Raw genomic sequence first — 24,441 nt, forward strand, 5'->3', positions numbered from 1 at the left:
AACACTACCCTTTCAGCTGTCTCTAGAAATATGCTAGTTTATTAGTTTTAATTACATAAATTGACATTACATCGCATTTATACTCTAGGCACCTATAACAACAAGATAAAATTCCAAGCCGCATACAATAATTCGTTGCATCTCAGGGGCTTATTCTAGTGTGTTAAAATAATATCAAAATGATATTGAAACTAAATTGGTTTCACACGCTCATTCGCTATAAACAGCAAACACGTGTGTATTGTGTAGGCACAAACACAAACGTACATACACTGACATCGTTTTAGTCGTTTAAGTTATTAGAATTGAGATTAAGTTGTAATTACATTTTCGTTTACAAATAAGTCTCTTGTGCAGTTATAAAACTTTATTCCTAATCTAACTGCACAAACGTAGGCACTCCTTATTAGGTACCTTGCTTATCATGCTTTCATAGTTCATTAAAGTAATTCCATGAAAGCAGATTGACGCAAGTAAGACGCAATTAAACAAAGTTAAGTATCTCTCACTGGAATTGCCAGAAGGTAAAAAAAAATCCTCAAAACAAACTGATTAAGTTGTGAGGTACAAACCTGATACCATTCATAAAAAAATGTCATCTAGCCTATTCGCTAGGTGCACGACTGGTGCTGCCCTCATTTTAGCAGAGTAAAATTAGTTCAAGCGGCTACCGCTAGTACTAATGGCGGCTTTTCAATAAGATTACCTGTGTTTGTGACGATCAGCGCCACTTCCCCCTCCACCGACTTCGCACCTTGCCAATTGTTCCCCAGAGTTTTCATTCACTGCAGATCGAGACGTAGGGATATGTACGAGTACGAGTTAAAATAAAACTTTTAAAATATAATTAGGTACGATTTCTGTAATTCAAGACGTAATACCTAAATTAGAGTTTTTTCTAACTGATTTACAGTTACTCAACTCGACTTGCACTTGTTTTAAATTGATTTATATAAATACTAAACAAGACAATCAAGACAATGTAACTGTTTTTGATTGATTGGTATACAAATAATACTTGCATTTCAATCAATATGCTTATTTTGTCAGATGACTTTTGGAGAAAGGCATAGGCTAGACAGTGCATAATTATGGCATCAAGACATAATTATTTTTTGAGTTATAGTTTTCTTTTAAACAATATATACAGTCAGCACTACAAACTACCAAACTGAATCAGATTTGTTGATGTGACTTGTACGTTATTGTTAATACTAAAAATCGAAGAAACCTGTAACATTTTTAAACCTTCATAATCATTTTGAGTTTTAAGGGTTAATGGTATAAGTATTTTAGGTTAGTTATTTTATTTATATATTTTCTTTTACTAATTTACCTGCTGATATGGGGCTGTTCATAAATTACGTCATCTATTTTTGACGATTTTTGAACCCCCCCCTCCCCTCTAAAAATCTTCCAAAAATCATGTTTCTAATGACCCCGTTTCCTCCTACGTCATCCAGACGATTAAAAGTATTTTCTCAAACATGCAATGAAATGTCGTCGCTCCGGGCGTTATATCAGGCTTCGAAGTATCACGTTTAGGGCGGAGCAACTCCAGAGAACTGTAAAGGAATTTCATACGAAATTGAAGGCCTAGGCCGGGAAGTAATTTTTTTTTTAATTCTAATGTAAACATGGGGTCTGTGTCCATGAACAGGCTAAACAGCCGAATTATATTTTTTTTTTTAGTGAATGAATGGTTATCGGACCAAAATATCCGTGTTAACGCCTGTTATACACGAACGTACTGATATTAAGAATAAGAATCTGTATGATTCAATGTGTTGATGAATAAATTTAAAATTTTGTCTATACGTAAGTCACCAGAGACCATAGACAATATTTAAAATCCTCTGCATTTATTTTATTTATAGAAATTGAGATTCTTATTATCAGATTGTGTATAATGGCCCTAAAAAGGTCTATTCGAACACTACACACGCGAAATACGGACGACTTCCGTAAAAAAAAAATGCGGGCGCGGAATTGGCGGGATCGGAAGGAAAATTAAAAAACTTTTGTTGTGAAGTTGGATTTTTATTATAAAGATTATAAATTTGTTTTTTTTAGTGGTGTATTTTTTATTTCATTGCATGTTTGAGAAAAGCACTATACATGCCTAGCCGTGAAAAGGTCTTGCCGGCTTCGTATCACTATCCGGCCTCCCTACGGTCGGCCGGCTATACCTACTTACCCGGCAAGCCCTTCTTTCCCGGCGTCTGCAGTAATGTACTATTTCTCAAACATGCAATGAAATGTCGTCGCTCCGGGCGTTATATCAGGCTTCGAAGTATCACGTTTAGGGCGGAGCAACTCCAGAGAACTGTAAAGGAATTTCATACGAAATTGAAGGCCTAGGCCGGGAAGTAATTTTTTTTTAATTCTAATGTAAACATGGGGTCTGTGTCCATGAACAGGCTAAACAGCCGAATTATATTTTTTTTTTTTTAGTGAATGAATGGTTATCGGATCAAAATATCCGTGTTAACGCCTGTTATACACGAACGTACTGATATTAAGAATAAGAATCTGTATGATTCAATGTGTTGATGAATAAATTTAAAATTTTGTCTATACGTAAGTCACCAGAGACCATAGACAATATTTAAAATCCTCTGCATTTATTTTATTTATAGAAATTGAGATTCTTATTATCAGATTGTGTATAATGGCCCTAAAAAGGTCTATTCGAACACTACACACGCGAAATACGGACGACTTCCGTAAAAAAAAAATGCGGGCGTGGAATTGGCGGGATCGGAAGGAAAATTAAAAAACTTTTGTTGTGAAGTTGGATTTTTATTATAAAGATTATAAATTTGTTTTTTTTAGTGGTGTATTTTTTATTTCATTGCATGTTTGAGAAAAGCACTATACATGCCTAGCCGTGAAAAGGTCTTGCCGGCTTCGTATCACTATCCGGCCTCCCTACGGTCGGCCGGCTATACCTACTCACCCGGCAAGCCCTTCTTTCCCGGCGTCTGCAGTAATGTACTATTAAATACGATTAGTGAATCGAGATAATAACCCATTCACATACATAACACATAACACCGAGTACTTGGCGGAAGGATTAAGTATTACACACTTAGCTCTATAAAAGCGATTATTTGACAACGCATCAACAAAAAATGCGCTAGTATTCGCATCATAAATAATACTTTCACATAACTATTGAATTTAAATAGCCTGTAATCTTCTCACCATCTGAACAAACATAAATATGCGTCAATCCGAAAACGGCATTACTCATCACATAAGAGTTTGTGCGTAATATTACACAAGTTGTAATCACTTCAAGACTCGACATTCTGGAATTTGGAATCATTTGTTTTGATCACTATCGGTGTATAAAAAAATATGCCAGATAATATTTGCTTTATTAACATAATTATGAATCATCACTATCACTACATAGTATAAAACAAAGTCGCTTCCGCTGTCTGTCTGTCTGTCTGTATGCAACGGATTTTGATGCGGTTTTTTTAATAGATAGAGTGATTCAAGAGGAAGGTTTATGTATATTAATTTGTTAACCCGTGCGGAGCCGGGGCGGGTCGCTAGTAGTAAATATTTTGTAGATATATTTGCAACCGCTTTCCATGAATGTCTCTAACAGTTTTGGTGAAATTTTCAGAATTCAAATACTTATTAATTTTTGAGGACGAAAAATTGATCAATCGAGGTTTATTATTTCACTATCAAAGCCTAAGTGGCTGTAGTTAATAAATATACAATCTATTTTACATCTACACCGATCCGAACTGCCCCTCTGTAGAACAGTGTAGTTAGGATTTAATATAATAATAAAAGCAGTAGGTATAAGTATTTTTATTCTTCAGTGTTGCTTATGGGCCACTCTTTATTACTTATTAGCACTGTTTTTTTTTTTAACTATTATTAGACATCTATCCGTTCAGGTTGGTAAAACTTTTTTTATATCCTAAAAACTTTGCTCAACTTTGTTAAATCTAATAGTACAAAATTAGGATGATTGAGTAGTAAATTAGCCAGTTACACAACCAATCGAGCATTAGCGAGTGTAGTAAAAACGTATGTGGTAATTGTGGTAACGAGTTAATAAAATTAGTTTTTTCGGTCACCGCTAGAGGCTCTGTACAATTTCTCCCTAGAAATCTCGCACTTGCTATGGAGTAAGGGAAACGTATTGGTGATCTCGTGGTAAGCGTGTAGGATAGGTCCAGATAAAAGTGAAAGAGAAAGCGCGTTGCACGGTTCGGTAAGGAGGCCGATTTTAAATTTTTCACCCTAATTTGCCCAAGGTACCGTCGGTCCTCGAGCCTAACGGTCTGGCCAGAGTCGATGGCAAGAGGCCTGACGGAATGACGCTGGTGCCTTGGAGTATGGGTCGGCCACGTGTCTGGGACGCTACCTGCGTAGATACCCTGGCGCCGTCCCATATTCCAAGCACCAAAGTTGGCGCTGGTAAATATGCGACACTATGTAGTAGCTATATATTTGCGGCGTTTGGGGTGGAAACCCTGGGGCCGTGGGGACCTAGCGCGCGTAGCCTCTATGAGGAGCTGTCAAAGCGCCTTATAGAGGCTTCTGGTGACCAGAGGGCTGGCCAATATTTTACCCAGCGGATCAGCATTGCCATCCAGCGGGGCAACGCGGCCAGCCTTCTGGGTATACCCTACCAAGCGACCACGACCTAGGCCAATTGTTTTATTTATAAGTATGTATTTTAAGTGTTTTTATTAAATAAATATATATTTGCCGAATAATAATTACAAATTAAGTAATTGGGCTTAGCTTAATTTAGACCAAACTAGACTTCCACAGATAAACTAGTTAGTCTACGACGGACTATAGTCTGTGTGTGTACCTAATATATTATACATTGTGTGACTAATAGTAACATTATAAATTTGATGTTAGACGTTTACTTGAATTCTGCGCCGCGTAAGCACAGTTAGTGTACAGATAGCAATTATGTCTAACTTCCTTTAGCGACTTGTCACCGTCACCTTTATCTGAAACCAGATATTCTCTCGGGGAAATCTTACAAATACTTACTCATCTTACGAAGAATTTCAAACAAGTAGGTATAAATACGTCATATTGTTTCCACAGTGCCTAATTACAGTCAGCAGTAGAATTAGCTAAGCGAGTGAGGTGTTCAAAATGACCTGCACACACGCTTATTCTCTTAGTGACAGGTCATTTTGAACACCTCGACCGCTTAGCAACTTCTACTGGTACTTACCTTAATATTAGGGAACAGTATGAAATATTACTTTAGAAAGTTTCGAAGATTTTCGGACGAGAAACATGTATAATTTTTGTTATAAAATATATGTCAAAGCTCAACTCAGATCAATTTGCAATCGTTTAGGTTCCAGACCAGCTATCATGGTCGCATTTTTATCACCTGTCACGCTATGCATCACTTTCGCACTTACATATTTGTTAGAACGTGACAGCCATGGTGACAAGTGATAAAGAGCCGGCCATCTTAGCCCTACAGCTTTCCGTGAGTTGACTTCCAAGTTTAGAAGAAATACCTACAAACACGTTAACAACTAGGTTAACCTACATTATAGACATTTGAACCCAAATCAAGTGCCAGTTGTAGTGAACAACGGCAGTTTAAATAATCACATTATTTACTATAAGATTCATATATCAAATTATCTAAGTTCCTAATATTCCGTTTGGCCATTTTATATAGACAGTTCATTTTCGAAAAATATATACCACAGATACCACTACAGCTACACTATATAATGTAGGTACCCTGTAACCCTATAACTAAACATAAATATAGGATCTGCATTATTTACTCATCAATCCACCGCATCTTATAGCAAAAAGAGCGCAGCTAAAAACAGTTATCAGTTAGTGTTAGTTTTTTCCGAACCTGTTAATAATAAAATGAGTACTTAGTAGTAACCTTTGCCTCTCCAAAAGTAATTGAACTGTCGCTCGTTAGCGGCATTATGACGTTATTATGACGTTTGTTAACTAAATTAGCCGATTGCGGGTTTATCGAGAACCGCACAACGAGGTCAATCAGTAGATAAGGGGGATTGTGTTGTGTGGTGTACCTACGTGCGTCACTGATTTCATAAACCACACCATTTACATTTAAACTGCACCCGGACATCGAAATTTCTACACGTACTAACTACTTACATAAAAAGACAGACACTAATTTGTATTAAGTAGGTACGTCCGATAATATGAGTGTAGAAATCAAATAAGTAAATAACTAGTTAAGTTACAGCACCCCTCTAGCACATCGACAGTTTCTCGCGTTAATAGTAACAACATCGACAGTATCTCGCGTTACGCCAAGAAATGCACTGTGCTGCATTATTTTATCTGATGTTATAGATAGCTATAATGGATTATTTAAAAAAGAGACTTGATTCTAGCCAGCTTATTAAAGTATTGTTTTTTAGGTCTAATTTCATTTTCTTTAGGGTGACATTGCCTAGTTAGTGTAAGGATCTACATACATATGTATATTGTATATTACTATTTATTTATTTTCTATTAACTGGCTGGCGACATTTATGGCCCGTATTCATGTCACCGAACATGCAACATCGTTCTGGCTAGTTTTCAGAGTTTCACATTTATAGCTGTTTAAACTCTATATTGCTGGGTCTGCCGTCTCACGCAATAAACGAGCGCTCACGACCGAACGTAGGTACCTAGGTACCTATTGTTTACACCACCTGCCTAAATGGATTTTGTTGATCAAAACACTACTTGACGTCATTCGCACTGTAACTCTGATATTTGCATCTCAACATGCATAGACGAAACGAATATAACCTTCCTAAAATAGGCGAGGATACTTTCGGGCGTTGTTGATTAAGTTTCAGGCGTTGCCAGTAGGTGTGTGCAATGGATACCTACGTCATTCGCTACCGTCCTCAGGTACTTAGTAGGTATGTAGACAGGTATGTTTTAAGTGTTTATGTCAGTTATGGAAATAAAAATGAAATGATTCCTTTACATGCTGATCGAGCAGAGCTTAAGTACTACTTCATGGAGCTAAGCTGCATACAGTACCAAGGTGCAAAATACTACTGTTTTATGTCTAAAATCCTGTATGGTTAGTATAACCAACTTATTCGATGGATAATAAAAATGGGTATACATTGCAGAGCATGTCTTGCTTTGTCGCGCGCGACTCCATGTCAAGTGCGACTTTAAGTATTGTGTCCGGTACAACAACGCAAGTCATGCCAAGCGGTCTGTTTTCGTTACTCTCTATTAACCAAGAACCTAATTCAACATTCATCACATCAATCGTCAGTATGTTCATAAGTTGTGACTGCAGTGAGTTCGCGTGACAGCAGACTAATTAACAAAAGACGGTGGCGCGGAACGTCTGCACTCGCAAGATTATCCGCAGAGCGTCTGATGCAGCGCGACGCGGTGCGGCGTGCGCGGTGCCAGCGAATGTCAGAGGTCGCCGCTCGACTAGACGCAGATGTCCATCGATAGGCGGATATCCTCAATTTGGAATAGGGTGACTGCTGTAGTTATTACTACATAGTAATTGGCCACCCTTAACAATAAGACTTACCTTAAGTATATTGGCTTGTTTCTGAGTGGCCAATGGAGGGGCCAATAACTATAGCAGTCGGGTGACTGCTGTTACTTGATGAATACGGAGTAAATAGGGTCACTTACTCCGTATTCCTCAGATACATACATATCATTTATTTATTTATTTACTTACCTATTTATTATTAAGTAGGTATTCGGAGATCCAACAGCTGTTATTATTGATATAGGTTTTACACATATGATACAAAAAGCCAATTACTGGTTCTTACCAGTAAATACAGATTAACAAAAACAATTGGTGGTTAGCACTACTTCACTATACATTTTAACGCCAAAATGCCTTCCTGTATTCCATTACATAGGAGGAGGAACTGGAGGAAGAGATCGATTTCAGTTTCCTGCGATCCTATTGATCCTAAATAAGTAAATATCCTGACATCGCTGTTTCGCTTAATTCGTTATTATACAAGATGCCCTCGAGAAACCGAGGATTGTAATAACGTTTTTCTTTTCTTGATTTTTTTCTTCTTGTTTTTTCTTAGGTTTTTCCATTTTTTTGTAAGTACATATAAGACAGACAACCTATGATGGCGCCATTTATGCAAACCTTTGATTGTTGCCAATCCCATCACCACCATCTTCTTACACACACACACACACACACAGAGAGAGAGAGAGAAAGATACTTTACAGCTTTACACAATCCATGAATCTTTGATTACATTGGCCGGGTCGATTGATGGCAGGTTACTGAAATAAATAAAAACACATTCATACGCGCACTCAATCAGTTCACTAACGCCGGTATTCTGCAGATAGTAGCTATTAAGGCATATTAAGAAACATATAATGTGATACCAAATTTTTTTCTATGTCAGTAAGTTTGTCCTCGCATTCATTTATTTGTGAGAGCATGATTGAGCACTGAATATTTAAAATTACCTGGTATTATATTGTACATTTCCGAATAACGTCACTATTGACCCTTCCATCATTTACCATGCAGTACGTGTGATTAAGGTTAAACGCAGCTGGTAGTGTAATAAATTATGTAATTGCTTTTTTTCTACGACTAGATACATAACATATCGTAACAAATTAGAGGTCATGCACACTCGGTCAAGTGATAATTATTGTAACCTATTTATTTATTAACCGACGAAAGAAAAAAAGGAGGTTATTTAGGTAAGCCAAATTAATTTTTGTTTATTAATGATATTGTGCAAATAAAAATGATAAATTATATTTTCACCTCAGCAGCTCGGACAAGGGTAGGTACTTTGCTACTTAAAAACAGTGAGCAAAATCGCATTTTGCTCACTGAGTGAGACAAAATGACATTCAATAACCTTAATATTCAAATGTCATTTCAACATGCGGGGCCTAATACAAGTTCGAAATACTTGGATTTTATTATCTCTGTCCCTTTCACGTCGTTAGCAAAAAGAAAGAGACAAAACAAAAGTTGAAACGACATTCAACGGTATATTGACGGTTTATAATAGACCCCCGAAAAACGTCAGAACTCATCGTTCCAAAACACATCTAGGTACAAGTATGAATTAATAATTAATTAATGAATGAAAATAAAGTTTCAGATTTGATAAAAACACTATATTTTACGTAATTTATTGTACGATTAAAATAATGAACTCAAAAAATACACAGTATATCACGTAAAATAAATAATTATACTTTTAAGAATCTCTACAATAGTTTACAAATAGTAAGTATCCGCAATTCGGACCGTATCTTACAATGTTTTGTTTTACAAAAAAAAACTTGCCGGTTCAAATGTCAATCAATTGATGGTCGTTGTTTTCATAATTACCTATTTTACTGAAATTTACTACGTTTTGTTTTTGTGTTTGATTGTGGTAATTAAACTTAAGTGTTAGTATATCTTAAGAAAACATGACTGAATAAGTAAGTGATGAAGAAGGATTACATTTTTCGGGTTGTCTAAGTTCTCACTGCTGAGGTGAAAAGTTTTGTGAACTACACGAGATCAAAGTTATTTACATCTCGTGCGCTTTTGAGTCCCTTACTACGCTCAAGATTCTAAATTACTATAGAATCTTTCGCTTGCGCGGGACTCAAAATAAGCACTCGAAGAAATATCAAACTTTGATCTCTTGTTGTACAAATAACTATTTTTTTGTAGGAAAGAGTCTTAATCAAATTAAAAATTTACGTTAGTTGCTTTCAAACTTTTCAGTGCATTCAATCATTCAGCGACCGCTTAGTATAAATACTACATAGATATTTATCTAGTATTACCTACTGTGTAGGCACATGGTCTGTAGGTACATTGGTGTAACTTGTGTTTCTGTATACGCTACATACCGTATGTTTAAGATCACTTCTCGAAATTTTTGCCTAAGAATAATTTTACATAACTCGCCTCATATTTATGTAGGTACCTAAACTATTTGTATAACACAAACCTCAATTGTCGCCGCGCAACCTAATATCTACTGTTAGATAATATAGATTGGATGTTTCTATCAATTCAGTTAATCCAGCAACTTCATAGGTACCTATGACGTTAATTATAATTACTAATTGTAATTTTAAAACAATAATTAAAATAATTTTCCTACTAATTCCTACCATGTATAAACGACATAACCAGGAAAAGTCATCTAATTACTATCGGGGATTTTGACCTAGTCATTTATTTCTTAGAGTGACGTTTTGGAAGTTATAAGTGTTTTTTTAATTAAATGTATTTTTTGTTTACCTACACTGACTGTTTTAAGAATGTACCTAGTGTCAACATAGTCGTATTAATTGCAGAGGCCAACCCCGCGAGCTTTCTTCAATCACGCAAACACTTGGATATTTCCCGCAGCGGAGTTCTATTCAATAACGTTTCATGTGCAGGTGCAGACTATGTAGCCATATGCGTATACCGTGTAATGCTTGAGTACCGTAAAATGGGGTGAGTAGGGTCAAAACTGAAATTCAAACCTCGATAACATTTTATTTTTACATATGAAAACTGAATGGCGTATATAATAAGTGTTCTGGACGTTTGTATTTTAGTTTTTATTTTATTTTGGGTAGTTCCATTTCATAACTTTGACGATAAAGAGGAAAACCCACCTCACCCCGTAGTGCCTCCTATTTGGGGTGAGAGAGGTTTTCATACAATGGTGATTTTGGAAGATTGTTGGATCCATTTTTTTTAATTATGCGTATTACTATAGCTCTATTTTAAATTGGAATACATTATTTTTGTAGCAGTAGCCTTAAAATCACTTCTCACCCCCCTCTCAAACCTTCTCTCCCCATTCATAACCCACCTCTCCCCGCGAAACCTTCTCACCCCGTTTTACGGTATACATCGTCGTAGTCTTTCTTTACATTTTGTGAGAGATTCAGCATCTCCTTGAAGTGCACAACATAATGAATATAACTAAAATAACCAATATTATGTCGTGTTTGTGTGTTTACATACAATTTCAGTAATTTTTCATTTTCTATGTTATGTTTTTAATCGCACTTATGTATAAGGTAGCACCTATTCACTCTTTGTGCTGCATTTTGATGTCGTTAATCATTTTGGTTGAACTGCAAATAATTTGGGGGACAGTTCTAATACTTAAATTTTGTTATTAGCATTTTCCATGAGTATCGCTTGAAGGATTTGTCTTTCTTTCTCTGTGTGACTTGAACACCAGGGTCATCGACAGATTATAAACACGGATATAGGTACACAAACCAACTGACGTCAATGGATTTTTTAAACAATAACATGGGATATGATTTCCCTAGAAATTGTGTTACGCAAAGCTTACATGTTGGAAAGATAAAGAAACATCAACATTTGTGCCAACACTCACGTGCTTCACGTTTACATGCAATCAAATAGTTATCTGTTTATTGTTAGGCACGTTAAAATTCTATTTCTAAAGTGTATTTTGAGTGTTATGTTTCTGCTTGCAATCGTAAACCTTTGCGAATGTAATTGTTCGCGCTCATGCCTATATCGGATCTGATAAGATTAGGAATGTGCATGTGCACCAAAATGATAACGCACGTTTCAAAGGTGGGATAGGTAGCAACTATATTCAGTACCAGTACCTACCTACTTACAGATCTATTTTTCAGATCGCTCACCTATCATTCGTCTAAATGAAACCAAAACGAGAACAATTCTCCTGATCGTAACATTTGTGACAGGATATCTTTACTAGTTCTCCAGTGACAAACAATTGCCAATTGCTCTGATCCCTGAGAGCGATGGGAATGCTGGACATTCGACATGTACAACTGTCAGATTTCGCGTCAACTTCAATTCAACTGTTGAAGTTCATATAAAGTTCATCAAGTGCGGATAGTTCATTTGGTACAACCAATAATTTAACAAAAAACAACTTTGTTTTATTATTACTTTAAGGTATTTGTTGGCATGAGATTCACCGACAGGTGATGATCTTTACCTATTCGACAGCCCACGATTGTTCAGATTCAAATGAAGTTCAACATGCGACGTCAAAAGTGGCATGTCGAATAAGGCCCAAGATTTAGCTCCTAACGCGTACTAATCGTTTGCTTCAGGTCTTTACTCAAAGTTCACGGTTCTGTAGGTTGCTTGTGCTAGTTGGCTTAAGTAATACTAAAACTCGGCAGACAAAGAAAATTCGGCGCCAGGCTAGATGTCGTTGTTCAGGGAGGTCGAGGTTTAGTCGGAGAGGGGCGTTCGGGGGGCGCGGCCGGGAGTGCTGACGTCACGGGCCTCGGGCGTTGCTCCGCGACGTCACGCTCTGTCCTCTATAAATGATGCCCCTTAACCTATATGGGCCAATCTCACTCCGCCCTCGATTTGTTTCAGTCAAACGCTGGGCTTGTTGCCGAACGACATTTATGAGGATAATGATCGCTATTTGATTTAACGACTTAAAGGATTTAATTAGCTTAATTGAGTTAATTACTTGATAACGAACAAACGTAATAAGCTATTTTTAATAGCATAAAAAACAAAACATTGTGACAAAAATAAATAGAATAACATGCTATGTCTAGGCGGTTTATAAAACAGAAGTAGGATGATTTTCCACCCGTAACACTGTTTCTTTGACAAGAAGGTATTGGGGCGTTTTTTTTTGTTGTCCCCTACACTTTTTTTTTCAAATTTGGGATTTTTTATGTTATTTCTACTCAGAATCACGAGCTCTTTCTATCCTAATAGGAGAAAAAAAGTGTCCTAAGGTTTTTATTTCCATTACGTCACCATTTTTCATAGACTTCGTATGGCGGTCGCGGAATGGAAAGATCGAAAAATGTATGGAAATTTTGGGACACTTTTTTTCTCCTATTAGGATAGAAAGAGCTCGTGATTCTGAGTAGAAATAACATAACAAATCCCAAATTTGAAAAAAAAGTGTAGGGGACAACAAAAAAAAAACGCCCATTAATAATAGTGATTTTATTGTTCCAGCCATCTGGAATGCTGGAGCGGCCGCTGCCTTACAGCAGCATGCAGGAGGTGTACTGCATATCCCGGTGGGACACCGCTAGGAAGTACTGCCTTAGGATCGTCATGCCACACGGCTCGCTGCTCTTTCAGGTAGAGGCTCTTCTTGATCATATTCTAGCATAGTTAGTGCAGAAGAAAATATAATTTAAATGACTAAACAGTAAGCTATTTCAAGCCATTGTTCTGTTAAAGAAGCTTATTCTATAACTAGTAATTTTTAATCAGCGAACAGCCCTGAATTCAAACACAGGCTAAGAAAAAAAATGTATTTGAATACCTATCAGTGAGAGTTTCGGTTCCAAATCCCACGGTAATTTTAAGGTGACAGTCCATTTCCAACCGCAGCTGCACTACTGTTCATTTTACTATGGAAATTGACAGTAACAGCGACGCGTTCAGTACCAGTAGTGCTGCTGCGGTCAGAAATTGAATGTTACCCTTAAATTATTAAAATTGGGTAGTTCTAGGTTGTGTCTTCATGTTTCAAAAGATGTTTTAATGTTCTTGAACACGATAGATATTTATCTAATTTCCTAGTTACCCTATGCCCACAGTTTTAATTTTGTAATCACCAATGAAAAGGTAAAACAACATTAAGAGGTCAGGTGTCAGGTGGGATAAGAGAAACTATGGGGGAAGGTAGATACTTATAGGGAAAATAAACAGAGATACTTAAAGATATTAAAAACGAAATTAAATGATAATACAATAAATTTTATGTCAGCATTTCTTACTACGTAGATACAGGTACGTAGACATAAGATTTTTTGTGGAGTTATAACTTAGATATGTACATGTAAAAGAAATTAATGTAATTTTTTACGAATATTCTGGTGGATAACACGAAATGATGCATCCATAAATCCCCAACTACATATTACCTATTCAGCGACATCAAACTTGTAATTCCATTTAATACCTACCTACTCTAATCAGACCACTTTAGACTATTAAAGAGAGACCTCTAACAAAGGCTTGTGCTAAGAATAGTCGCGATTAATTCTAAAGGTTTAACTGCTTGCAGGCTAGCGACGCGTACACGAGGGACCAGTGGTATCACTCCATTGTATGGCGAGTGAGTATTTTACGAAAATTACCTTTGATCTTTGACCTCTATCCCAAGCAGAATTAAATTGGCATTCCTGGAGATAAGAACTAAAAATTCAATTTTAAGTAAATCATTGTAGTTATGTATAAAATATTTAAAAAAAAAACACTGATGCGAAATCTTATTTACTTTGCAGAGAAACATGATAAGATATCGCAACATCCTCACGAAGAGTGATCGGAAGGAGGTTGTTATGAAGGAATTGAAGGTTAGTATTGTTAGTTTTAGTTTTGACTGTCTTTAAAGCAAATATTGAATGTTTTTGCTACTTGAAGTAGGTAAACCTAGAAAAATGTTTGTTGAAAACTACGCAAAACTGCTTGATTGTATTTTAGCAACCCGATAAAATTTTACATTATTAGTTACTCTAAGCATTTAAGAACCTACCTATTATGTCCGACAGTGTGTCTGGTACGAATAAAGAGGCACTTTTCACGGATAACCCTGAAAAGCAGCAATCCTAAAAATGTATCGTCTACTACAACATATATTAAGTTTGATAATGTGTATAATATAAAGATTGTCTATAAATAGTTGTTATTTGCCAGAACATGGTGGATTTTGCGATGACGACCCCCCTGCAGGACGAGAGCGTGACGCGCGCGCCTCTGCAGACACTGACCGACCTGCTCTCAGAGGTGAGCGACCGTCTGCAGTCCCCACGTCTCCGAGCTCCCGACATCACCCAATAAAACTTTCCATTATTCCATACCGAACAAATATATTATACAGTCCATAACTTGCGTTTACGTAGGCGTCAGATATGAAGTTATCGTGATGTTTCGATCTTCCGAGTGACGTAAATGCAACTGCGAGCCTATTATGCGCAATTGTCGACTTGGCATTCTATTGTCGTACTTTACTTAACCTTACGTACCGGCGAATAGTTACTTAAAATAAACAAATCGATTAAATTTGAATAAAAGGAGTAATGTACGATTACGACCTCCTACTGCTCAATTATTTGGAACATCTGCGTATTTTATTAAATGTCGGGTCGGTAGACGGCATGGCGCTAGCTATCATTTGATTGATTAGGTGTATGGATTTACCGGTAGGGGAAATTCAGTCCAAGCATTTGATCATTAGTATAATTGGTCAAACCAAATTTGTCAGTAAATATATCCTTTTCTTTTGGGTGCTAGTACTAGTGTAAGACAAAGATAGTACGATTCTCTCTGTCTATGTTTGAAATGAGACAGTCCTTTGACAAACTATATTTTATTTATAAGAAATTATGAATTGGCACTTACTTCGAAGGTTGAATCGGACATTAAAGCAATTTTTGGTTTGTTTAACCCAAATTAATTATTTCACTATCATCATAAGTCTGTGGTCGTCCTCGGGCTTATTTTCCGAGTTATTTAATGCTTTCGAAGAAATCAAACGCCTATGGTTTTTCCCCAGCAATTTCCAAATCTCAGTTAATGGTTACAATTAGGTACGAATTGTCAGTTCACAGTGTCTAATGCGGTCGTACAGTTGGCATCAAATAGATAGTGTCGACCAAAGTGACCAAATATATCGTAACACACCTTTGATACTATAGAAATAAGGACATATTCCGATATATTTGGCCACTTTGGCCGTCAATGTCTATTTGATGCTGACTGTACGTATTCAGGGCTAGCGTAGAATAGGAAAGTTGTAACACATAAAAATATGGCACAATAAAACATTAAAAGAAATATATACATTAATTTAGTGTAAAACTGCTACTTTTTACTAAAAATACAGTAAATAATTCATTAAAAACAAAATTATTTAACAAATAAATTAAACAGGTAATTAATGTTGTGTACGTAGGTCAGGATTAGGAAGGAGCATAGCCGATATGCTCTTGGGCGGCTTCTAATGAAATATTTCTTAGGTTAACCGTTAACTGCATCATCAAAGACAGTACTCATGTACCTATTAAAAATACTGTTCCAGAAAAAGGATTGTCCTGAGTGGGAGCAATGGGCGGAGAAGGCGAGCATGGTCGCGGCACCTCTGCTCGCCGAGCGCTGCGCGAGCAGCGAGCTGTGCGCGTTGCTGGCGCGGCTGTGCCGCCTGCGGCCGCGCGCGGCGCCGCTGCCCGCGCTCGCGCCGCCCGTCCGTCGCGTGCTCACGCGCAACGTCGACTTCGCGAGAGCGCCCAACGCCCGCCGACTCGTCAGAGATTATATTAGGTACCGTACCGGCCGGCCCAGCGTTTCAAAACATGTTTTATGACCCATGACGTGCGTGTGCTATTGTTATTCACTAAAACGTACGTTATAGTATCAACAATGTTGTTGCAGCTGGTGAATAAAAAACTGGCTGAGTTAAACTTGTAAACTAGGTGCATGTTTATGGAATTGGATATTTGGTACCTAACTACCTATGAGAACTTTCGTCGCGAAGGCATAGTCTGGTTGAATAGGGGAAAAAAACGCGCAACAAACTGATTCACTGTCAAACACAGTTTGTTCGACTGTAAGAATTATCTACGTAGTACAAAAGTACTTACCTACCCATTTGGTATTAGTTAAGTACGTGAGTTTCTCGAGTCTAGTTATCACACTCCACTTTATTAAGTATAGGTACCTACCTAAACATAGTAATGTGGAGGTGGAGTGTGATATTAAGATAACAAGAACCTACCCATACCTGTGTGGGTACCCACCCATAGTTAGTTTGACCATTCTTGACGTAGACGACACTCCATTCCTAATTTGAACAAACAAAAGAGCGACATATGTACACTCTATGTTGACGAATTAAAGGACCTTGACGGTACGCCCCTAATGGCTTAACCTATTTGCTACACGTGAAATGTGCTGTGCTGATTGCTGACCTAGGTGCAGCATTAGCCTCATTTGTGAACAATAAAGGTTAAATTATTAATAGGCGTCCAATAAACATTGTGGCTTTGCAGCAGGTTAGTTAGGTTCAGTTGCCGTGACGTCAATTATTGTTTTGCATACATATAACATCATTTTACAGTGATTTATGGCGTTATTTACTTGGAGAATGGGATATTACGATTCCGGTATTATGAAACATGTATTATATTATGTACTTACTTATTATGGTAGTGCTTCGTCGTCTAAACCAATTATATGTATTAGACACGGTTTTCTTTTTAACCTGGGACTACGAGTATTCCTAGAGTCAGGTCAGTTCTGAGAGTAGGTAGATAACTTAATTAGAAACGTCGTTGATGGTAGTGAGAGTTGAGAGTTAGGTACGGATACCGTCTGGTGTGATTGCGAAACAAAAAAAACCGGCCAAGTGCGAGTCGGACTCGCGCACGGAGGGTTCCGCACCATCAACAAAAAATAAAGCAAAACAAGCAAAAAAACGGTCACCCATCCAAGTACTGACCCCGCCCGACGTTGCTTAACTTCGGTCAAAAATCACGTTTGTTGTATGGGAGCCCCACTTAAATCTTTATTTTATTCTGTTTTTAGTATTTGTTGTTATAGCGGCAACAGAAATACATCATCTGTGAAAATTTCAACTGTCTAGCTATCACGGTTCGTGAGATACAGCCTGGTGACAGACGGACGGACGGACGGACGGACGGACGGACGGACGGACAGCGGAGTTTTAGTAATAGGGTCCCGTTTTTACCCTTTGGGTACGGAACCCTAAAAAAGAACGCCAAATAGTTACAACAATTTAACAACACTTGTTTTCAATTGTTACCAGTGTAGGAATAAGCAGTTTCCGTGCCTAGGTCGAAAGTTTATTGGGCCATATTATGTACTTATGCGCATAGGTACCTAATTCGCAACTCGTGTTTCTCGTTTAATCTATCGCCACTCGTTGCCTATTGTTCGCACTTGTATCGTAATTTACTATTCACAGTTACCTTTTTGTTTTAGTGCTGTGAGCTCACACAACTCGGGCGCGTCGCTGGTGCGGCGGTTCGTGGAGGTGACGCACGGCGGGCGCGCCGCGTGCCCGCACCCGCGCGCGGCGCCCAACCTCGCGGCCGTCGCGCTGGCCGCGCTCGACGACCGCTTCCGCGACCAGCCCGAGCCGCACCGCTGCGACGACTCGGAGGATGACGTCTTGTGCTTCGCTGACATCTTGGAACACATGTAAGATTCTACTCTCGTAGTGTTTTTTTTACTTTACATAAAAGGCTGGAGTCTCCCATTAAGTAAAACAATACTTGTGTCGGGAGAGCCCGCTCTTCCATTAGGAAATAGGGTAATAACCAACAAACTGTACTTAACTAAATCAATATACAATTTACAAATTATTATATTGTACTTACAAATTATTATACACAGTGTTCGTTCAGAGTAGTCGCGCTCGGCGCCCTTCAAATCGCATCTTCTTTGGGAGGTTCTCGGTTGAGCTAAAAATAAATAAGGTAATTCATTGTCAAGGATAGTTACGTAAAAATAAGCAATCGGAGAAATGTGTATCGAACCTGTTCATATAGAGATCAAAGTATTAGAAGGGAACTGAAAACCGGCGCTGGGACGCACTAGTCTGTAACATAGGAATAAATGCTGAGTCCATCATTATTGTTTTAGGGTTTCGTACCAAAAAGGTAAAAATAACTTAAATAACCCCAATGTTGTGATTATATGGTCGGTCCGTCTGTCACATAGCTAAATATCTTGAGAACGAATACTTACGCTATCGATTTTAAATTTAGAATAGATAGTTACGAACAAGGCTAACCTGTAATGGTTATAATTGTTGCATCTATTTGTTTTGTTTTTTTTTTTTTTAATAATGATTATTCTCATTGTCGATTCACTCTAAAAAATGAAGACCAACTAAGAGCAGTTTTCTTTTAGTTGACGTTAAGTTAATTACAACAATAACGATCTTATATAAATCAAAGAAAGCTGATTACTTAAAACAATAAGTGTATCTGTGATTGAACTAATAAAGTAGGTATGTTATTAATCCTATCAATTGTATACTTTGCATCTATCATTAACTTATTGGCATAATTATGTAACGTAGGTTGATTCAATCCTTAACAGCCCTTAGTTGATCTTGCTAGGATCAATTAGTTAGCATAATTATTTTTCGTGTAAATATTGAACAAGATCTTAATCGGTTCAGTTACATAGATATAGTAATAGCAATCAGAATTACCTTATTTGTCGTGTCTAAGTTCTTGTTAGGCTCGTATGGAATCAAGATGCTTGATTACGACTATCAAGATATTGATAGGGCCAACCAATTTTTTTTTAGTGTTGATATTTGGTCGCACGCAGGTCAGAATACGAAGACTGGGTGGTGGTGGTGGGCGGCGTGCTGCAGCCGGTGCCGCTGTGCGCGGGCGCGCTGCGCTGCCCGCGCGTGGCGGCGCGGCTGGCGCGCGTGCTGCGCGCGCTGGCGGCGGACGCGCGCTGCGCGGCGCACGGCTGCGTGGCGGCGCCGCGCGCGCGCGCCATGCGCCCGCACCCGCCGCAGTGGCTGCGCGCCGCCTCGCCCTCCGACCCGATGCTGGCGCTGCCGCACGCCGACCTGTGCCAGCTGTGGGGAGACATGGTGACTTTTCTTTTTCCTTTTGCTTCGAGTACCTTTCCTGTAGATACGAGTAAACTTTTAAGAAATCTTATACGAATACGTTTTACGTCTTTGAACCTAATTTATACTTACGGCTTATTATGAGAGAATTTCCTTCGAAGAGTTTTTTTAGAAGTTGATGTTACCACCGAAATCACGCCAATTATCTCAACCTTCCCGGATGCCTCCTGAGTAGGTATACCATACTGTACCTATATCGTTATAGTTCGTTACTTAATGTGTTCTGCTTGTCTTCTGAACTTTTTATAATTGTTGTTCCAGGTTGGTAGTTTATTGAAATGCTGCGGAAAGAGAAAAAGTTTTCTGCAAAGCATGAGCAAGCAGCTGCCAGACTTCGTTCTAGTCGCTTTAACTGAACACGTGAGTACCTACATTTTATTCAACCTCAAAATGATTTTGAAAGTTACTACCTTGCCAATTTACTTCCTTGCTAATTTGCAAAGATTTTACCTGTTTTTTCCATGTAAAATGTATTTATTTATGGAAAAAATACATTATAACTTGCAGTCAGTTAAAGATAAAGATAAAAGATAGTTTATTCAAGTAGGCATAATTACAATGCGCTTATGAACGTCAAATAAAGCTAGGTAGACCGGCTCCAACCCTACACCTCTGCCCCGAGAAGATTTAAATCCCCCCTCAATTGGAGGAGGGTATCCCAATATGGGACCGGCAACAAACTCGGCGGGACACATCTTTTCAAAAATAATTACATCTTATAATTAACATGCATTTACGAGAAAATAAGAGAAAAAATACAATTTAAATTACTATAGAATTCATGCAATTATACACATAAGGTGTAATAGAAATTTGATTTAGAAAATATACATATGTACATGGAATCATGTAAATTCGTATTCGTATTTGTAGTTATTGCAGGAAGACCAGATAAATCTATAAGTGTTGACCTAATAGGTACACCTTTGGATTAACAAATAAATAATGCTACAGCCTGCAGCCCTAGAAGCACTCTGCCTCATGCTGGAGTGGGAGGTGGCGAGCGGCGAGCAGACGCAGCTGGAGATCATCGCGGCGCTGCAGGGCACTGACCTCGGCCAGAAGTATTACAAGGACCTTTGCGAGCGGCAGAATAATCTGCAGAGATTGGTTAGTTTAGTGCCTAGAGTCGTAAATAATACATTAAACATTATCTTTTACTTTTCATAACACAACGACACAACAGGATAGATAAATTTAATTTCTAATAATTGAGGTTTTTGATTTCAGTGATCATAACATGAGTAGGAATTATTTTGTAGAAATGTTAAATGAATAATATAGGCAGACGTCGGACCTTCACAATTTCTGACAGAATTATTTCTAAACTTATAAATATGTATTACCTACGTCCACCGAAATCACAAAGTAGCTAAAGCCCATAGATTTAAGCCGTGCTTGAAAGTGGACTAACTTGCTTTCCCGCTGACAAATTAAAACGAAATGTTTTCCTTGACGAGAGCGTCTCGCTTTAGAGTTTAGACCATCATTATATTCTGTTAATAAAATTGTTATTCCAGCAAGCAGAAGGCGGGCCGCGACGGCTAGCTTTGCCGGTGCGCGCGACCGACGAGGACGTGGCAGCGCTGCTTGAAGCTGGCGCGCTCGGCAACCTCGAGTGCCTCTCCCTCGCCTTCACCAGCGTCACTAGTGCCTGCGCACACCACCTCATCAAGGTAAGCACTAAGCAGCGAGCTCTAGGTGTTGCTGATCAGGACATGGCAGCGTAGCTCAAGGCGGGCGCGCTCGGCAATCTTCAGCCTCTCCCTCGCCTTCACCAGCGTCACTGGTGCCTGCGCACACCACCTCATCAAGGTAAGCCCTAAGCACCGAGCACTAGGTGTTGCTGATCAGGACATGGCAGCGTAGCTCAAGGCGGGCGGGCTCGCTCGGTTATGTTCAGCCTCTCACTCGCCTTCGCCAGCGTTACTACCACCAGCGCACACTACCTCATCAAGGTAAGCGGCGAGCATTAACCATTACCTATACCTACGTGGTAGTAGGTGCCTACTTATACACAGCTATTTTTTCCGGATACCTACCGGCTACCATTCCATTTAGTAGTCGAATCACTTCAAACGTACCTAGTTGGAAATAATGAAAGTGCAATTTACTGGTTAATACTGATTATTACCACAGGTATTAAGTACCTAGATTTATCGTAGGTACTTAATCATTATTACCTATTAGGGTATTAACGCTGTAAATATTTCTTTCAAAGAATGGATTGTATGTTATTTTAATTTACCATTTCTTTTCTATAATTTAATGTACCTATATTAAGTGTCGATCAATTAATAAAAGGAAACATAAAATTAACATTCAGACTTTTTTACATTTTATAAGTTTTTTTATTTTTATCTTACAGCTGCCGTCGTTGCGATACCTTAACTTATGGGCAACTCAATTCGGAGATTCTGGGGTTCAGCTTATCGCGGAGCACCTGCCACGACTGCAGGTCCTCAACTTATGTGAGACACCTGTCTCTGACAAGGGCATTGAAGCACTCTCAGGTAATTATTGCCTGTAATATTATTTCTGTATTGTATTAACATTTGCCGTCGCTGCGCTAGCTGAGTACCTAAGTTGATTGCTGTGCGCCGAGTACCTGCTAGGTTCACAACATGAGCTTGTAGTTTCGGGATTTCGCTATGAGTCGTGTCGCAATGCCCCGCAACACAATCTAACGTAATTAACATGCCTAAAGTAAACAGTGTTCATAAAAAAAACAACGGGTTGCACTCAGGGAGTGCCGGCAGAAGTGAAAACTCAATGACTATTGCAAAATGCACTATGTATAATTGAGGTTAACGCCATCTAACGTTAGCGTTAATTACTTGAATTAGGGGTTTCACGTCACTGTTAGTAGGTACTCTAGTTATATTAATACCAGTTAGAGCGAAACTCACTAGATGGCATTTAAATCAATAAAGAAAAACTCAATGACATTACAAGTAACAGTTTTTCGATCAGGACACGTGTCCGTCTTACGGTCACGTGATCGTCTTACGCTGTCTCGAGTTTAGGGTTTGCTCCCGGGAAATACCGGTACCGAAAGTACCGGGAATTCCCGGGATTTAGAGCCAAGCACCGGGATTTCAAAATTAAAATCCCGGTACTCCCGGGATTTTCGGGACTAAAATTTCCGGTACAATATTTGGCTGCTTTCTGTTACTTAGCATGAAATATCATGTTTTATAAGGAAAATAAATATATTATATCAATCTAAGGCTGATGGTAATACTTTTACGGCTGACCACTACATTAAAATAAATTAAAAAACGTCAATGGGTTTGACAAAGCCGACAATATAAAATTGCGTAATTTCATACTTTAAGGGCATAAATGTTTGTACGATAAATAATTTTATACGAACAATTCGTTATTTCATATTTGTATACTAACTAGAAGCAAAAATAGAGACAATTTTGTAACTAATAAAATACTACTTTTAATTGAAATTCAAACACGGTATAAGAAACTCACATATGATAATGATATTGTTAATGAATTAATAATTCTGGCTGAATAACTTCTTGATTTGTCGTATTGATAGTTCTGTTATTATATGTTTGAAGGTCCACAGTCCACAGCCCATTTTGGACGCTTGCGAAAATTATCAATTTTTTTATCCTTTTTCACAAAACGTCTTACATATTCAAATTTTCTATGGGACGATATCTATTCGCGCCTACATTTTTCAAATTTGCCGCCTTTTTCAGTAGAAAACAGTACAGACAGTAGTCAAGATCTGGTTGACCAAGTATATTTACAAATATCATGTAGTTTAGGAAAAAAAAAACAAATTATATTAATGATTGTGTGACTTAAAGACACATATTATGGTACAAAAGAAGTGTGTACCTTCACTGTGCTACTTTTTTATTGTTTTAAGAAATATTCGTGGTAGTTTTACGCTTTTTTTTACTGAAAATTGATGTGAAAACTGATTTTTGAAGGCAGTCCCGAAAGTACCGAAAATACCGGGAAATCCCGGTTCCATTTTTGCCCGGTACCGAAAATCCCGGTTCTTTTAAACAGTACCGGTTCTGCAATCCCTACTCGAGTTTAACATTTTTTCCCCACCTCAAAAAGAGCAGAGCGCCGCTAAAGAAGTTTTCACTTCAAAAATAATTGATTACTCGTTCTAACGATTGACGCTAGTAGAGTTTATGTGGCATTAGTACCAGCACCTGGAATAACAGAAACTGTTTTGGTTCCAGCTCTGACCAGCCTCCGTCGCCTGAACCTGAACAGTACGCGACTGTCTGCCGAGGCGTTCGCAGCGCTCCGCGAGCGGCTGCCGGGCCTGCAGGAGTACGACATCCGCTACACGGAGGCGTGGTGACAGCGGACTTCGCCTCGTCCATCCACCAGCTCCAACAACACCATCATATAGGCTTCACTCGATCTCAGATGTATTTACAAACGAATTAATCTGACTAACACTGCCGAAATAGGCTGTAATACAGTCAGCATCAAATAACACTATACCTACCTACTTATAGGTGAACCAGGATCTATTGAGGGTGCGCCATGTTGCGGAATTTCACTGGAACTAATTTTTTCATACTACACTGAATTGTCACCCTATACATGAGAATAACAGCGCCCTCTTGACAATTATCATATATTACTGGTCAGGCTATATATTACTTAGACCACTTAGGCTTTCAATAATCTATTTGATGCTGACTGGTACTACCATGTTCTCACTGAAGGAAATACTAAATCAATTGCAATTAAAAGTTTTGTTTACAAATAA

The 24,441-nt window shown here is 38.3% G+C and overlaps 1 protein-coding gene across 1 annotated transcript in view; it reads left to right on the forward strand.

Moving 5' to 3' along the window:
- LOC134663233 (C-Maf-inducing protein-like) overlaps positions 1–24,154 on the forward strand; it is a 45,470-nt gene extending 21,316 nt beyond the window's left edge. Inside the window, exons 3-14 of the mRNA XM_063519627.1 lie at positions 13,001–13,129; positions 14,064–14,114; positions 14,284–14,355; positions 14,696–14,785; positions 16,080–16,318; positions 17,999–18,217; positions 19,361–19,637; positions 19,938–20,036; positions 20,631–20,786; positions 21,197–21,352; positions 22,045–22,189; positions 23,900–24,154. Of these exons, the coding sequence (XP_063375697.1) occupies positions 13,001–13,129; positions 14,064–14,114; positions 14,284–14,355; positions 14,696–14,785; positions 16,080–16,318; positions 17,999–18,217; positions 19,361–19,637; positions 19,938–20,036; positions 20,631–20,786; positions 21,197–21,352; positions 22,045–22,189; positions 23,900–24,024 (1,758 nt within the window). The 3' untranslated portion in view covers positions 24,025–24,154. The remainder of the gene's footprint in view (positions 1–13,000; positions 13,130–14,063; positions 14,115–14,283; positions 14,356–14,695; positions 14,786–16,079; positions 16,319–17,998; positions 18,218–19,360; positions 19,638–19,937; positions 20,037–20,630; positions 20,787–21,196; positions 21,353–22,044; positions 22,190–23,899) is intronic.
- The last annotated feature ends 287 nt before the right edge of the window (positions 24,155–24,441 follow it).

The sequence above is a fragment of the Cydia amplana genome, chromosome 4 (genome assembly GCF_948474715.1).
Source record: "Cydia amplana chromosome 4, ilCydAmpl1.1, whole genome shotgun sequence".
Lineage (NCBI taxonomy): Eukaryota > Metazoa > Arthropoda > Insecta > Lepidoptera > Tortricidae > Cydia > Cydia amplana.